General features: G+C 36.5%; 1 protein-coding gene across 2 annotated transcripts; it reads left to right on the top strand.

Annotated features, from left to right (window-relative positions):
- Positions 1-243: 243 nt before the first annotated feature.
- On the top strand, positions 244-10,372 carry LOC104911720 (E3 ubiquitin-protein ligase UBR3-like). Of its 2 annotated transcripts, XM_031554218.1 has the most exons (7): positions 244-402; positions 601-759; positions 2,460-2,603; positions 3,201-3,250; positions 6,424-6,490; positions 7,873-7,979; positions 10,287-10,372. In XM_031554218.1, exons 1-6 carry the CDS (start codon positions 327-329, stop codon positions 7,878-7,880), a joined length of 504 nt encoding a protein of 167 aa, XP_031410078.1. In that variant the 5' UTR covers positions 244-326; the 3' UTR covers positions 7,881-7,979; positions 10,287-10,372. The 2 variants fall into 2 exon arrangements, with proteins under 2 accessions (XP_031410078.1, XP_031410079.1); XM_031554219.1 differs by lacking the exons at positions 7,873-7,979; positions 10,287-10,372 and adding an exon at positions 5,311-5,427.
- Positions 10,373-11,912: the final 1,540 nt, after the last annotated feature.

Here is an 11,912-nt window from a genome sequence, read left to right as displayed (position 1 = left end):
TCTCTAACTGTTAAATGCAAGATGCCTGTAATATGTAAGGGATGAAACCAGGTTGTCACATACGTGAACTTTGGAGGGGAAATAAATGGACAACTTTATAATTCCTTGGATTTAGAAACAAGATGGACTTAAACAGAATACTGTTTCCATGCTATCTGCAAGTATATGCTGTCTTGACAAGTGGAAAAAAAAGTAGTGTTTTCTTAGTGTATGCTAAATCTGCTCAACTATGCTTAGCTAATGTTTTTCTTGTCTGTTGTAGGTTTTGTAAAAGACACCGGATTAAGTCAAATTCAAATGTTCCATGTGTTCCAAAAGACTTGTTGATGATGTCAGAATTGGTTCTTCCACAGTTTATCTTTAGTCTTATTCAGCACTTACGAGAGGGATATAATGAGCCAGGTATGTTTTAAATTTACACGCATCTAGCATATCATACTATTGATCATGAAGTCAGGATCAGTTTAAAACACATGTATGTGAATTTTTGAGCATTATGTGTTAGTTCATTTTATAGTAGTCATAACTGTTCTGCATTGTGTAGGTCTTTGACAGTTTACATTATGATTATACCAAAAGTTCTTGTTATATGACTTTCAGCTCTTGATCTGCCATCAGAGAAAGACCTTCATAAAATCCTCCAGGTTTTGGAGCCTCACGTTTCCTTTCTAGAAGACTTGACCAAAATGGGAGGAGCAATGCGATCAGTTCTTACCCAGGTTTTGACTAGCCAACAGTTCTACAAAGATCTCAGCTCTGGTATGTTTGTGTTATTTCTAGTATTTATATGTTACATTTTGAAGACCTTAAGTGTCGTCTTAAATTTTATCGCTTCATTTTCTGCAAGTTTTTAATCTAAGTTCTCAAAACCCAAAGAAGTGTGTGTTCTTGAGAATATTGTTATTGTTGTTAGAAGGGGGGTTGGCAGAAGACCTATAGATCACACATCTTTTGTCTTCCGTGTCCCAGATAACTGTACGAAGATGCATAATTTCTAGAATTTTGTAAGAAATCCATTCTCTTGAAAGAGAATTGAATGTGGCAGATTGCAACTGCCAAATAAGATGCATTGCACTTACTGGAACACGTTCAGTATACTTCATGAGAATGTCTGCTCTTGTAGATGCTACTGGAGGAGACTTTTGAAAAGCAAAAGGTCGTTATATGTACTGCAGTTCTGTGGAAAGCTTTTTCTTTTTCTTAAAAACAAATAATCCTGTCCACACAATTATTTGTTCCATCCTGTTTCAAGTTGCAAGGAATCTGAACATGTTTTTTAAATCACTCTTGGCATTCTCTTTGTCCCCCAATCCTGAGCTCCATATTGTCGCTTTGTGATTAGCAGGTATCGTTTTTGAGTCCTTTCTGTATTTCCTTTGCATAGGTAGGGAACAAATGATAATTATTGTAGCTATAAGTTGCCCTAATTGGCTTGGGCAGCAGTTAGCTGAGGAACAGGTAATTCTCATATCTTTGAAAGGACTTGTGAAATGGAGAATACATGTCTGAAGTAGATCCAGTTTCTTTCTGGGTAGGGAAAGCAAAGAAGAGGATAGCAGAACAAAACCTGCACTTCTGACTTTGAATGTGAAAGCTGCATAGCTAAAATGTTGCTGTCATCTATAGGTTTTCTTTCCCTTAAACATCTAATACAGTTTGTTCCTCTAATGTTTCTTTTCCTTATAGGACAGATGTGTGTTTAAAATTTATTTCTTAGAATCATAGAGTTGTGTGAATTGGAATGGGTCCTTAAAGATCTAGTCCAACTCCCCTGCAACAAACAGGGATGTCCACAAGCTAGATCAGGTTGCTGAGAGCCCCATCCAGCTTAACCTTGAATGCCTCCAAGGACGGGGCTTCTACCACCTCTGTGGGTAACCCGTTCCAGTACCTCACTACACTTCTTGCAAAAAACTTATTTATATCCAGTCTAAATCTCCTGTCTTTTAGTTTGAAACCATTACCTCTTGTCTTACCATGCAGACCTTGCTGAAGAGTCAGTTCTCTTTTTTCTTTGCACCTTTGGTGTAAATTTTATGTCCAAAGCATGCACTGTGACTTTTCCTCATTAGACTGAAGTGATAATATCTTTTAAAGCAGATTTTGTTAATTGCAGCTACAATCTTAGAACTTCAGAAGAGAAATTCCAAATATTAAAATTTGTATGTGGAGTATTACCATTATGTCAGTGTCTTCCCTTCTCTGGAAACTATCTATTTAACACCAAGTTAGTAGATCTATTTAACACCAAGTTAGAGGATGAAAAAACTGAGACGATCTCTGGTTTCTTAGGTTTCAGTTCATTATGTGAAAAACTAATTAGCTTCTACTTCAAATTGTGCAAAAATTGTGCAGCTTTTTAAAATGTTGACCGTTTTTAGATGCTTGTACAGAGTATTACAGCAATAGCTGCCTGGTTCGTATATGTTCTGTAATGCTGTTTTTCATGTGTATTCAAGGTGTTGGAGAGAATGCAAGTGCGAAGAAAAGTCATGAAAAGTACCTCATTGCTTTGAAAGGCTCAGGACTGGCATTTCCTGAGGATAAACTTACATGTGGCATGGAGGAACAAGGAGCTGGTACTAGCACACTAGCCATTCAAGGTTTGTGCAGAAATATATTTTAAGAGATAACATCTCTCTTTATTACTGTTTATTTAGTTATATTTTTAAAAGGCAAACCTCAGTAAATCTTGATGAAACCTGTTATTTAGTGCAGCACCAAGTTGCAGGACTCGATTCTATCAACAATGCTGAGCTTGTTCTCTTTTTGCTGCTAAAATACTAAGCATCATTTTTCTGCCATAGAATTAGTGGAATTTGTGTAGGCAAGATTTGTGTAGGCAAGTTGATTTTGATTTTGGTGGAATTTTGTCATTGCAACTAGGTTAACTCACCTGCTCACAGCACTTCAATAGGAATGTTGTTGATCAGTAAGGACTATTGTAGACTTTTGCAATTTCTGAAAGAGCTTGTCTCCGTTTAGTACAGTACATTGAAATTGTGCAATGTTTTTGGAAATCCAGAATTTTGTACTCTGAGTATTGCTTGGAAATCTTACTCCATCTTCTCAGTAGAGCACTTTGCATTCTTTTTAGAAAGTTCACGTAGTTTGTTTCGTACTGGTTCATTAAATACCATAAAATACTCTTCCAGTATAAGACTTATGAAAGGAATCTCTAATTTTTCTTATTTCAAAAGGTTTGGCAGGTGCTACGGCAACATCAGGACAAGGGGATTCTTCAGATGAGGTAAGACTGATTTTTAAAGACTATAATGAACTGCAACAGTATTAAATGGAGAGATTGCATCCAAATCCTGCAAACATTTACTCATCTACCACATTTTTTCTCACATCTTATGCCCTCCATTTACTAAAAACCTCTTGGAAAAATTCTTACTTCTTCTTGCATTATTTCGGTTCAATTTATGTAAGTAACGTAGAAGAAACCATGTGCGTAGTTCAAAAGTTCAAGTAATTTGGACTTGATTAAAACAAACTTAAATTTGTTTTACACAATGTTCTGAATGGCGCTAGCAGCTTTGGGCACCTGAGAATCTGGCTGGACTGGTGAGAGTGGCAGTGAGAATTTCTCTCAACATAAATTCCCATGTGTAGTCTCGACCTTATTGACCAAAAAAATCGAGGCGGAGTGAAAAGGGGGAATCTCTTCCCTCTTAATGAGGCAAGTTGAGTTACTTTTTCAATTTATTCTTTTAATTTTTTCCTTATTATTTAAAACCTATTATCAACTAGTGAGACTTAGTAGCAGTTCAAATTGATTCTTAGGCGTATGGTAGGGCTAGCATAACTAACTTCAAATTATGTGAGATAGAATTTAAAACTCCTATGAGAAATTATATGTGAAGTAAAGTATTGAAGTAAAAACAATGTCTGTGTATGTCTAAAGCAGTTGTATGATAGATTTGCCTCTGTCACAAGCATAGCAGCATCTCATGCTTTCAGCACTGCTATTTATAATTTGGCACTTTCAGAGTATTACTTGTAGTTTTTTTTCACCATTACTTGACAAAAAAAAGAAAAAAACCCAACCAAATAAACAAAAACCTGCCAATGACTGCTAACAGTATTGCTTTTAAAGCCTGGCAATGGGGAAGGCAGTGCAAGTTAATGGTAATAAGCTCAGATACTTTCAGTTAAATTTAAAATGGCTCAGTATGCTTCAAAGTGTTTTACCTCTGCCAGAACAGTGGAGTAAACTAAACTTGTAGAAGTCTGAAGAGAGATCAGACGTCAGTGGCACTTCTTGAGAAAGATGTCCAAGATGAATGTACAGACAGGTTATTAGGGGGAAATTTTTTTATTGGGGTAAATTTCAAGGTGAAAGTATTTTTATAAGTAAGTAAGGAGGGAGATACAGTAATTGTACCGTAGCTTGTGAAGTAGAGATGTGTCTTATCTGGAAAGGTTTTTCTTTCTGATCTCCAGGGTATAAATATATATTGCCATTTACTGTATGTAGGTATTTTATTACATTACTGCAGATGTATCTTGAATTGTAAATTGCATAACGTTTATTATTTGATTTTAGGATAGAAGTGAGACACTTTAGGTGTATTATTAAGTATTTTGTTACGTAAAGCAAATCTGCGTTTATTTCTGCTGTTATTTGGGTGTATTTACAGAGCATTATCAAGTGGGTAAAACCAAGATGTTTTACATTGGTTTTCCCATGTGCTTACTCTTCATCCCTTGGCCTGGGAGATGCAGTGTGACCTAGCACTCACTGTCTCAAGACTGTTAAAATTCTTGCAATTGATGTTGAGATTTAATACTTCCTTTCTGTACTGTCTGATTTTATTAAAGGCAGGGGGGGAAAAAACAAAAAAATCCCACAAAGTATTTCTCATTGATTGCTGTTAATTTCATTTTCTTGACAGTGAAATGACTGTAAAGTTGCAGTGAAGACTGTTTAACTTTTTCTCATATTTCAGAATGGGAAATGCTAGAGCAGTAGTGTTGAAGGTCTAAATCCGACACATTAATTAAAATTTGCATGCCCAAATACATGATTCTGCCAACTCTAAAAACTGTCTGACTTCACTGAGGCTGCTGATGAGATTGTTAGACTTGAATCTATCACCCTTCTAGCAATAGGAGCTCAGAATCCTTGTCTTTAGGACAGGAGACTTAAATTGCAAACTCTTCCAGTTCAAAGTAATGTCTTATCAAGTCAGATTTTTGATTTGGAGACTTTAGTCTCTGTGGGGTAGGGGGTGTGATCAGAGATAGCATGCTGAGAGCAGACTGGCTCCTGAGTGCAGAAGTGATGTGTTTATGAACTCCTAGGTCTCTTGTGGTCTGTAATTGCGTGTCCATCCTTAAAAGTTGGCTGCAGGATTTTCAGATGATGGTACTGAAAGGATGAGGAAAAAACTCAGACTTTTCATCAACATGATACTTTTGGTCAGTACTTATATCTAAAATATGAACTATCTTTCTCCCCAAGGAAGAACAGTTACTAATTCAGTTCCATGTTCTTTATCATTTCTCTTGAAGTTTGGAACTGAAGCAGGGCACTTGTGTAATGAAGAATAATATTGTTCATGTATTTGCATTATACATATTGATTATATATCATGCAGTAGATACTTGCATTAGTTATCTCTCATTTTATTAGCACCTGCAGAAATTATTCTTCATTTCAGTGTTTCATTAGGACTACCATTATTAGAAAAGATATACTTAGCATTTAATATCATCCTGTAATGTCACGTTATTTTCTGATACCCAGTTAGATTTTGTGAAGTGGTGGTGATGTTTTTAACTTGCATTGTGTTTTGGAACCTTTGCTCTTTTGTTTGCAGAGTGCATTGAGAGCTTCAGATGGCAAGTGCCTGCATGAAGGTTTTCTTTGATTCTGTAGGGAACAGGCGATTCGAATTTGCCTCTTGGAGGTGTCAAAAAGATTTTATTCTTGAATCAATACCTTCTGTTGATTAGTTGATCTGTCCAGCTGGTTGTGTCACCAACTTTATTAGTCAATGTGTTGAATGGTGCTTCTTCAGGAATCAAACAAACAAATCCTTACAGATGAGTATAGTGAAACCTTGGATATGCAACATTCAGAAAATTTATAGTGCTAAACATTTTTGTAGTGATCATTTTCAGACATCAAAGCAGCTTACTGACAAAATTGATTAAATAGATGTTGTCTGAACTTGCAGATGGTAAGATCACTTGAGGGGGAGGGGAAGTGATTTTAAAAAAATTGTGTTATTCCTAAAGCGGTATTGCACTTTGTTTCCTGTAAGCAGCGAAAGTATTTTGTGATAAGAATGTATTCAGGACATTTCTGATTTAACTTGATAGTTAAACCAGAATTTTGAGTGCATGCAGTCTCTTGGCAATAACACTGTAAATATGCAATTGTAACTTTTTTAAACTCTTTCCCTATCCAAGGAGGACCAGGATGGTAGCCAAGGTGTGGGCAAGCGCAAGAGGGTGAAACTAAGCAGCAGCACCAAAGGTATTTATGTAAAAAGTTCTGATCTCAGTGTGTCCTATCTGCTTTCTGTCTATCTTAAAAAAAAAAATTATCTAGGAATACTATCATTCATTTCCCTTCCCAAGCACTGTGGTGCTGCACGTGGCAGGTATTAAATATGACGAAGTCTGAAAAGAATAATAAGCGAGATAGTACTAATTGGCAGTTTTGATCTCTTTTGGGAGTGAATGCAACTTTCTGGAAATTTGACCAATCATTCTGTCACCTTCATGTCATAAGATGACCCCTAACAATTTTATTTTCACTCTGTGGCTGACAAGACTGCAGCACATCTCAGCAAACAGGTTTTTGTTGTTTTTATTCTTGGCAACTTTTTTTCATTGTGCCACTACGCAATGTGATTGTGTTCTCAGTCAGGCAAGAGCAGTTCTCTCTAGTTCTAGTTAGTCTTTCTGTAATATTCTTCTAGTAATGTTTGAGGAAAGATATGTGGCTGAAGTCTCCTTTGTTACCACTCCATTATTTCCCTAGAGTGAAATTAATCCTCTGTACAGTTTCTAGCCCGAGATGAGTACCGCTTATCATGAGTTTTAATTCAAGAATGACCATAAGCTAAAGATAAGGTAACCCTATCTCATGCTTTTCCTGAGGTTTTTGTGTTTAAAATATGTTTAAAAACTTTTTTCATGGGAGTGTGAGGAGTCTGGCATGGGAAGCAGAAATCGCAGGGTTTGAGAAAAGAACATTTGGGTGAAAAGCAGTTGTGAAAGTTGAAATAAAATTCCTGTAAAGGCTTTGAAGTGAAGGTTTGGAGTTTGAATTTGAGATGTGCAAGTTCATGGAGTCAGTAGAAAGGAATGAAAGTACTGTGAGGGTTCTGGAAAACACAAACTGCTTATTTCTGATGTTTTCAGATGTGGTGAAAAAAGATTGGAAAGCCAGAAAAGCAGAGGACTGACTGTTTTGGCATTTGTGTTATTAAGAGGTGATATTAGCAATGATACGTGGAAGATGAATTTTCTGAAGATGGGTGCCTTGATTTCTGTGTACTACAGCAGTAGATGTTTTTATAAGCAGTGATAAGAGAAGCTGAGTGGAAGTTGGAACAAATCAGAATTAACAAAACAATATGCTGTGGAAGCAGTGATAGTTCTGGAGAAATGCAAGAAATGTACTGTCACCCAAGGAAGGCTCTCTTACTTGAAGACTGTTTTCTTGCCTAAAATGTAAGTTAGTTGGCTAATGCAAGAAAAAATTGGTCTTTCTGATGTTTAATAACTGACTTTGGGAAATAGGCAGGGAGGAAGCTCAGAGATCTGGAACCTGCGAGATCTGAAAACCAGTATCAGCAATGGCATTCCAGGAAAAGTGGTTCTTTAATTCAACATTTGGTTTCCCCCCAGGATTGTAGTCTTCCCCCCACTGAGGTATCCCAACATGGACTGTGCTCATGATGTTGGTAGCTCCTAATATCAGCCCCACAGGAGGGAGTCTGCCAGTGGGGGAAAGGGTAAGTATCTGTTTTTATTAAATATTGAATAGTTTTCTGAAGTTTTCAGTATTCATATTTTATGTCCAATTTGGTATAAAATAAGAGTATGAAAAGAAAATTTTAGAAAACTGAGTATTGAATAAAAACAGATTTACCTTTTGGTACAAGCAGACTCCCTCTCCTGTTCCAGGTCTGTAGTGGTAGTGGCTTCATATTGGAGTTGTTTATATGCTGGGGATATCATAGAACACTAAGCCTCATATTCCAGGAAGATGTTTTGAAACAGGCTGTGGTTCTGTGGTTTCTTCAAGTGTGTTACTGTTTTTATACTGAGATGTTGATGGTACAGGTGTGCAACTGAGTATTGAGAGACGTTTTTATTGTTACTCTGTTTTAAAACTTGCATCCATCTGAAATACATAACATTTAGGACAGTTTTGAACCCACAGGCATTATTTCCTTTTCTTTTAGTTTATTGAAAGAAATTTAATCATGTGGTGCTTTTCACAAGTGTGGAAACATTAGTCCAAGTGTTATTAACAAATTTTCCAAGTTGGGTAAGAGCATTCTGCCTACTTAAATTCTGTAGCAGGTATAAGTGGAAACTGACTGAAACCACTGTATAAAACCATTAATATATGCTGTCAGAGAAACTGCACATCTGTAACATATAAGGCGTTGTGGTACTTGTCTTCATGCCTGGTGTTTTCACCAGAGCACTTGAAATGTGCCTACACATATGATGTCTGGACGGAGAACTTCAGTCTGCGTGGCTTCCAAGCTTTCATGGGGAGTAAATTCACATACGTATTTTCTTAAACAGACATGGGGAGGAAAATGTATATGATCGATCAAATATTTGCTGCAGTAGGTGATGTGTGACATCTACAAAATATTTTGTGAAAATTAAAACATCTTTCATGAACCTATGAAGGTAATTTTTTACTTCAGCACTTGCAAAACATACTGAGTGAAATATTCTCCTCTTTGTGTGACTTGCTAGAGTCCCTGAAACTTAAAATATTCATTATTTCTCATCTTCTTTCACAATTCCTGAGATATTTTGAACTGATTAATCACTTGACACGGGAACTCTGACCTTTGGTAATGGTAAACAAGGATCCCTTCTTCTCTAGTGAGCACAAAGCCATTCAGGGCAGTCCCTAAAGCTGTCATACATACCTTACTGAAGTGGTGAGTCTCCAAGGCTAGAACATGTCCTGATTCAGCACCTCTGGATCTGTGCTGATGGAATCGTTTCATACAGTCCCATCTGTAGTATGGCATTGTGCATGCAATGGGTTTGTCCCCAAGTCGATTTTGAACTAGAAAGAAGTAATATTACCATTTTCTGTACTCTGTGTATGTTCTGGGAGCGAACAATACCTGTTGTTCTTTGGAAGAATGATGGTAAATAGACTTTACGTTGTAGCAATTCTTTTAAATAAAGTTAGTTAATGCTGTTATCGAGCCATGACATTATGAACAGATTATTCTAGCAGAGGTCGATGTTTGTGCAGTATTGCAGCAAACTGTATCATAAAGCTAATCTCCTTGAAAACTTGACTGACAAACTGGAAAGGTTATTTGATTTCTTTATAGGTACTCCCCAGGGATGTGTGAGTGAGTGTCAGCATGAATGAGATGACAGAGTGAGCTGCCAGGAGTTCACTGGGGATGTATGAGACTTGTCTCATACCCTCTCATTATCTGATCAGGGCATTATGGTGGCTTTATATAAAGAAACGAAGCAATAGCTTTGAGAAAGGAGATCCATCACTGACTTGAGATACATATAACTCTTGAAAACTAAGTACATATATTGCTTTAAAAATGGGAATAGCTAATACACTGTTATTTCTGTTAAGTTTTAGTGCTTTGCAAATGGAACATAAGTGTTCTTATGGGGTAAAACAGTTAAACGTAAGTGGGGTTTTGCTGTTTTCAATTCAGCAAAGTACTGCTGTACATTAACTGCTTCCTTCAGTTAAAGAGTGTAAATTGCTGAGATTGACTAGAATGGGTGGAGCTGTTGCAGTAAGGTGATACAATTCAGTGCAATCACTGAAGACTGGACTCTGGCAGAATTGTACTGAAAACCTCTCTTATTTCTCTGGGGGCATTTTTTTTATTCTTGTGTAGTCCGTGATGTGTAGTATTTGCCATTTTTGTTTTCCTTAGGGTTTTTTGAAAAAAAAATGTAGAGTGCACTAAGATTTTAAGTTTTGTTAGTTCTATGTCAGTGCAGCTGCATTATAGTTGTTGTTATTGATTAAAAATTACAACATAATTGTTACACATCCCCTCCTCCAACCTTTTATACAGATCAGTCTATCATGGATGTTTTGAAGCATAAATGTTTTCTAGAAGAATTGTTGTTTTGGACAATAAAATATGAATTTCCACAGAAGATGGTGACTTTCTTACTCAACATGCTGCCAGATCAAGATTATAAGGTACTTGTCTTGTGTCATTTGCATTAAAGCATCTTTTTCTAATTCTCGTATTTAGTGCATATTATACAGTCTTTTGTAAGGCATATCTTTATATCTGTATAATAAGTAGAGAAATAGTGCAGATCATTTACTTGGTTTTGATTACGTGCTTCAGACTTTAAGAAAATAATATTTGAACAGAGAAGTGGACAAAACAAGGTTGATAACTTCTGGAGCAGCAGTATTAATTTTGTTCTCATGTTTTGTGTGTTTTGTTCTTTATTGTTTTTCTCCTACTGTCTAGCTGTTAGTTCACATTTGCATCTGTTGGATTTTTTAGATTTATTTTACTTTGTAAAGTGAATTTTTATCGGTCAGAAATGTGGATCAAAGCTAAACAATCCTGCAGTGTAGCACGTTTGATAAATTATAGTTCCTGTTGAAACCGATGTAGTAGACAGTAATTTCTCCATCTAGGCCTTCATAATGTGAGTGTTCTTGCTGCAGCTTTGCCCTGTGCAGCTTTGGCAGCCTTCCAGCTGTTTCCTTAAAGAGCTTTGCAGTTGTCCATACCAAGTGTCTCCTGGCTTGGAGTCATGGAGGCTGGATGTCATCTTCCTGTTTTAAATCTTGGTGTGCAGCCAGATCTGGTTGTTTGCTCTACATGTTCCAAGACCTAATATACATAGCAGTCAGTCTTAACATTTTGCTCTGATCGTGTTGTATCTTTGAGTAATGCTAACGTTTTGGATCTTCTCAATTCCTGATGGGAGGCAAAGATAAAGAAATCCTTAATTTCAAGCATGTAGACTTCTTCAGATAATCCCCTTTATAATGGGGCCATACTTCATTCATACCCCTTAAAACCTTGCTGCATTGGAACAAAGGATATGAAGAAGATAACTTGCAAAAAAGGGAAGGATAATACATGAATCTTCGTCTATGCTTCGTCCATGTCAAGACAGTATTTTGATTAGAGATACCAGCTTAGATCCATCTTCATCCTGGATTCAGCTAACACATAAGAAGACATGAGGACTAGTAAACTGATCATCTCTTATCATAAAGTTTGAATTCTTCATGATGTTTGGAGACTCATGTGGACATTCAGTTCTCCTGATCCTTTGCCAGCTTAACACCTGCCTGTGAGAACACCCAAGTGTTAGCAGCAAACAGAAGAATCTGGTAAGTGTTGCTATGTTTACCTTCATATTATGTAATAACCATAGTTTTTAATTAGCTTAGGATCATTTTTCACTGGCAAGAAGTCTTAGTCTTCAGTGAATGTCATCATAATATTTTTCATTGTGTGCTGAGAATGCAGATTTTGGTATGTTTGCTTCCTGCTGACTGCCACCATTTAAGCAGTCTGTCTTTGTATTCTATGTTTAAACTAAAGAATTAGTTAAACATTGCTTTTGTTCTTTTTAGCAAGTTAATTGTTTGATTAAACTTAACTCAGCTCCTATATGCAGACTTAGCACAGCTCCTACGTTTTTGAAATCTTTTAGAATCT

Source organism: Meleagris gallopavo, chromosome 7 (genome assembly GCF_000146605.3).
Source record: "Meleagris gallopavo isolate NT-WF06-2002-E0010 breed Aviagen turkey brand Nicholas breeding stock chromosome 7, Turkey_5.1, whole genome shotgun sequence".
Taxonomy (NCBI): domain Eukaryota; kingdom Metazoa; phylum Chordata; class Aves; order Galliformes; family Phasianidae; genus Meleagris; species Meleagris gallopavo.
This window is presented reverse-complemented; position numbering and strand designations above follow the sequence as displayed.

What these genes read in the sequence shown, in the direction of transcription:
- LOC104911720 (XM_031554218.1), top strand. Translation starts at nt 327, where the DNA reads ATGATGTCAGAATTGGTTCTTCCACAGTTTATCTTTAGTCTTATTCAG. An exon ending in AGAGGGATATAATGAGCCAG is followed by an intron (nt 403 to 600) that starts GTATGTTTTAAA and finishes TATGACTTTCAG; the next exon opens with CTCTTGATCTGCCATCAGAG. An exon ending in CTACAAAGATCTCAGCTCTG is followed by an intron (nt 760 to 2,459) that starts GTATGTTTGTGT and finishes TGTGTATTCAAG; the next exon opens with GTGTTGGAGAGAATGCAAGT.